Here is a 4,378-nt window from a genome sequence, read left to right on the forward strand (position 1 = left end):
CCCCAACCAACCCCCATATGTACTCACTCATTGAGTGAGTACATCTGATTAACAAAAAGAAACCAAAGAAACACCAATAAAATTAGGAAGCCCTTTTCATGGCATTTCACTAACTATTCCTTGAGAACTCTCTGGTTGCTGGAGTGAAAAAGGTAACAATAATACTCAGACTAAGAAAGACCTACCTAAAACCTTGTATCTGGCTACTCCCATGTATGTGCTGAGTATCTCCTTCCCCACCACCTCAAGACCTGGGAGGAGTCAGTTTTACCAATGAAAGACATGTCACATTGAGATTGTCAGAGGCCATCCCCAGATAAAAGTCCCCAATGTACAAGAACCCAAATAAGGACACTATTTGGGAGCTTGAGAATCAAAAGTTATTTATCAACAGGTGATTGGAAAAGCCAAGCTTTCTTGAAACCAATTTCAGAATGGTTAGCGGAAATTCCTGTTAGCTTCTTTGGTCCACTTACCCAATGGCAGATCTTCAACTGAAAAGGACAAAGAGGAAACAGTAGTCTTCAATAGGACCCACAGTGCCCTAGCTATCCAGCCCTAGCTGAAGAGACAAACAGAGCAAAGAGAGGACTCCTTCCACTACCAAAAATCACTGTCACAGTGGGGGCCTTCTCCTCCCACATGTAACTCAACAGCCCCAGCTTCCCTGCTTAGCCTTCATTAGGAAATACTGAACCTTTTCACGGTCATAGGCCATACTCTTTGGGTCCTTTCTAAGGACTCCTCCCTCACTTGGTGTAGGAGCACTTAGTATAGTCCCAATGCCATGTTTGTATCATTCACTCTCTTGAGGATGCCGGAATGCCCAGGACCAGAAAAAGAAGGGAATTCACACTGAAAATTAACCTAGCAGGTCCAAAGAGAAAGTCTCTCCTAGGATGCCAAAAAGTCATTCTCACTTTATGTCCACATGGTGTGAAAGGAGGGAACGTAACCAGTTAAGAAAAGGGCTTTTGGGTCAAACACAATAGGCAAATTCAATCAACATGTGAAGGTACATAGAAGCCATACAGAATAGGGAGCGAGGGAGGGACTAAGGTCCCAGAGAGGAGGAAGAGATGGGGTAATCAAGTGTGAGGGAAAGAGTCACTTAGCAGGCCAGACACCTAAGTTCTAGTCATGGCTCTTCCCAGCAACCCAGCATATGACTTTGAGCTTATCTAGTCTTCAGTATCCTCATCTGCAAAATAGGGGAAAGCAGTTTGTTTAACCAGATGCCCGTTAGGGTCCTATGAGATTACAGCATCTTCCCCAAATGTCAGTGATAGACTATTGCAAAATATTCAGAGGGGGCCAGAGGGGATCTCCCAGGGCAGGAAATGCCTTTCAGCCTCATCTCTAAAGAAAGGGTCACATATATACACATTCATACATACACAAGCAGAGTGGTCAATGATTTCATCCACAGCAGCAGAGACACATATAGAAAAAACAAATACTGTTGATGTTTGATTCCTTCTTATTGGGAGAGGGGCCCTGAGGATATAACTTGGAGGGACTTATATGGTCAGAGGAGAAAGTTCCTCCTATTTGATAACAGCTATCACCTTGCTACTCTTTCCTCAAATCCAAGGCAGCCAGCTCCTTGGAAGAAACCAGTCTGTTACCCTTCCCTCTCCCATCCACCAACTCACCTGTTTCAGAAACGAAAATCTGCAGACTCTGAGGGAAATAACCCCCTAGTTAGCCACTAGGAAATTAACAGAATCTACCACTCCTGAGATTACATAAGGTGGGGCAGCTGTGTCCACACGCCTCTATTTCCCTGAAAGTTATCAATGGTTATGAACGGTCTTGTTTTGGGCCCCGCCCAACCTTAAGGTCGCTTGAGTTTTCTCTCTGAGTGAAGGGGGAACTAGTCTGGACCACCCCTTTCTTTCTGGTGCCTTTACGGTTGTTTTCAAATTGTTTAACCAATCTCAGCGTGAGAGGGAGCCAGGAAGTTACCATCCTCAAGTAGGAATCCAAATAGGGAGAAGGGCTACGACGCAAGCGCAGGGTTCCAAATCATGCAATAGGACCTGCAAACAGACTCACACCCCAGACATCAAGAAGCATCTCCCAGCCACACATCTACATGGAGCTTATGTGGCCTCTCCTAGCAGAGGTAGCTGGGGCAATTGGGGGAGTGGAGGGCATTAGCCTTCCATCAACCTGGGATCCCTATTTAAAAGATGGTAAAAATAAATTAGTAAACATTGCTGTTTACAGAAATAGAAATCATTTCTGTTTCCAAAGGCCTCTCACCATCCCAGTCCTGGACATTTCCAAGACTGCCACCCCTGACACCCTCTCCAAGGTCCGCCCTGGTGGATGGGTGAGACACCAGAGTCCTTTGAGACTGGGAGCTCCTCAGGCATCTGAGAATTCCAGTTTCACATCCCTGGTTCCAGGGAGGGGAGAATCTTCAGTACTCTGGAGAGTACCGGAGTTCATCCCTTCTTATCAGTTCCTGGGGGCTGTCCTGAGGCAACCCCCACTTTTAGGATGATATACGCGTTGCAAGAATTCCCGCTATTTTCCGGCCCCCAGTACCTCCCCAGAGTCCACATGTCTGCCTGGACCCACCCTCAGAGCAGAGGAACCAGTCTGTGCCTTGGTGTAATGACTCTGGGAAAGAGGGATGGGCAGAGAGAAAGCAGGGACAACGGCCTGGGGGATCATCCTTGAGGGTAAGACTGACAGCAATGACTGTCCTACAGGCAGGTAGTGAAGCTGGGCGCCGGGCCGGGACCGGAGCCGGAGGCGGAGCTTTCCACCTCGCTGGTGAGTGGCGGGTCGATGCGGGGAGTTCGACGACGTCCCCGGTACTCGATCATATCTGGATGATAGGTTGGGTGGCGGCGAGCATGCTTGGTCAGGTGGTCGCTCCGGGAGAACTGCTTGGGGCAGAGGGGGCAGGAGAAGCGCTTCTCGCCCGTGTGCGTCCTGTAGTGGCGGGCCAGCTCGTCGGAACGCGTAAACTTCTTGTCGCAGTCGAGCCAGTCGCAGGAGAAAGGGCGCTCACCCGTGTGGGTGCGCTGGTGGGACTTGAGGTGCGACGACTTGTAATAGGCTTTGGTGCAGCCCGGGAAGGAGCATTGGTGGCGCTTGGCAGCAGGTGTGACAGGCCTCCTACGGGGCACCTGATCCGCGGCGGGGGCGGGGCCGGCCCCTAGGGCCCCTCCAGAGACCCCACCAGAGGCTGCTCGTGCGCCCGGGGCGGCAGGCGCGCTCGGGACGGCGGGCGCATCGGAGGAGCTCTCGGGAGCGCAGACCGCCGCGGCGCCGGAGGCGGGAGCCAGCTCGGAGCACGGGGTCTGGACGGAGCACGGGATCGGGTCGGAGAAGCTGGACGAGGCGCGTGGAGCTTCCCCCGAGTTCTCCCAGGAGCCCTCGCCAGAGCTGCCGCGCAAGTCCGCCCAGACGCTTGCAGCCAGCAGGTGGGGCGCGGCGCCGCCCGCGCCGGGGCTGGGGGCGGGGACCTGCGGGAGCGGGGGGACCGACGCGGGCCCCGGTGGCCCCGGACCCGGCAGAGCGGACTCCGGCGGCGCCGCACCCACCTCCGAGCCTGCGGCTCCGCCCGCGCCCTCGGGGTCCGGCGGGCGGCGGTGAACCACGGCGCCCGCGGACATGGACACCAGGCACTCGGCGGCGAAGTAGTCCAAGCACGCCACAGCGGCCGACATGCTGAGACCGCCCGGCCGCCGGCGAGCGCCGTCCGAACGCGGCCGGCCGCGGGCGAGGGAGTTCCCGGGAGCGTCCGTCCCGCAGCCTCGGAGCGAGAAGCAGGAGGCCGGGTGCTCGCCGCCCGCCGCCCGCTGCCGCAGCCGCCGCAGCCGCCGCTGCCGCCGCCGCCCGCGCGGAGCCCGCCCCGCCTGACGCGCCCCTGACGCACCGGAGCCCGCGGGGGCGGCAGAGACCCGCCCCGGCCCGCAGGACACCCCCTCGGAACGCGCGGCCCCCCGGCTAAGTCATGTTTAACAGCCTCAGAAATTATCTTGTCTCCGCGTTCTTTCTTCTGCCGGCGAGCCAGGTAATGGTAACAGAGCGAAACTCCCCGGTCGGAACTTCTGGGCTGCCGCAGCCTCGCCCCCCCTCCCCGCAGCCCGCCGCCCGCCGCCCGCCGCCCGCTGGTCGGTCGCCAGCTGGGTGTCCCGCGGAGTCCCAGAAAGTTTTTTTTTTTTTTAAGGAAAAAAATGGCTAATACCTGACATGTCTTTCCGTTCATAATTGCGATTGTTAGCGAAGTGGTCTGGAATTCCATTTCATTCCCCGTTCGCCGCTCTCAGACTAAATTGCAAATATCCCCAAGTCTGTAGCAAAAAAAGTTTTCTCATTGAGCAGCTCAACTGTGAACCCGGGGCCGGGAGCAGTT

At 55.4% G+C, this 4,378-nt stretch overlaps 1 protein-coding gene across 1 annotated transcript; it reads right to left on the minus strand.

Annotated features, from left to right (window-relative positions):
- Positions 1–357: 357 nt before the first annotated feature.
- KLF14 (KLF transcription factor 14) lies at positions 358–3,860 on the minus strand. The gene has a single exon (XM_024250382.2). The coding sequence runs from the start codon at positions 3,687–3,689 to the stop codon at positions 2,718–2,720; it is 972 nt and encodes a 323-aa protein (XP_024106150.1). The 5' UTR covers positions 3,690–3,860; the 3' UTR covers positions 358–2,717.
- Positions 3,861–4,378: the final 518 nt, after the last annotated feature.

Source organism: Pongo abelii, chromosome 6 (genome assembly GCF_028885655.2).
Source record: "Pongo abelii isolate AG06213 chromosome 6, NHGRI_mPonAbe1-v2.0_pri, whole genome shotgun sequence".
NCBI classification, from domain to species: Eukaryota; Metazoa; Chordata; class Mammalia; order Primates; family Hominidae; genus Pongo; species Pongo abelii.

Excerpts from the sequence above, each read along its gene's own strand:
- KLF14 (XM_024250382.2), bottom strand. The coding sequence starts at position 3,689 with ATGTCGGCCGCTGTGGCGTGCTTGGACTACTTCGCCGCCGAGTGCCTG.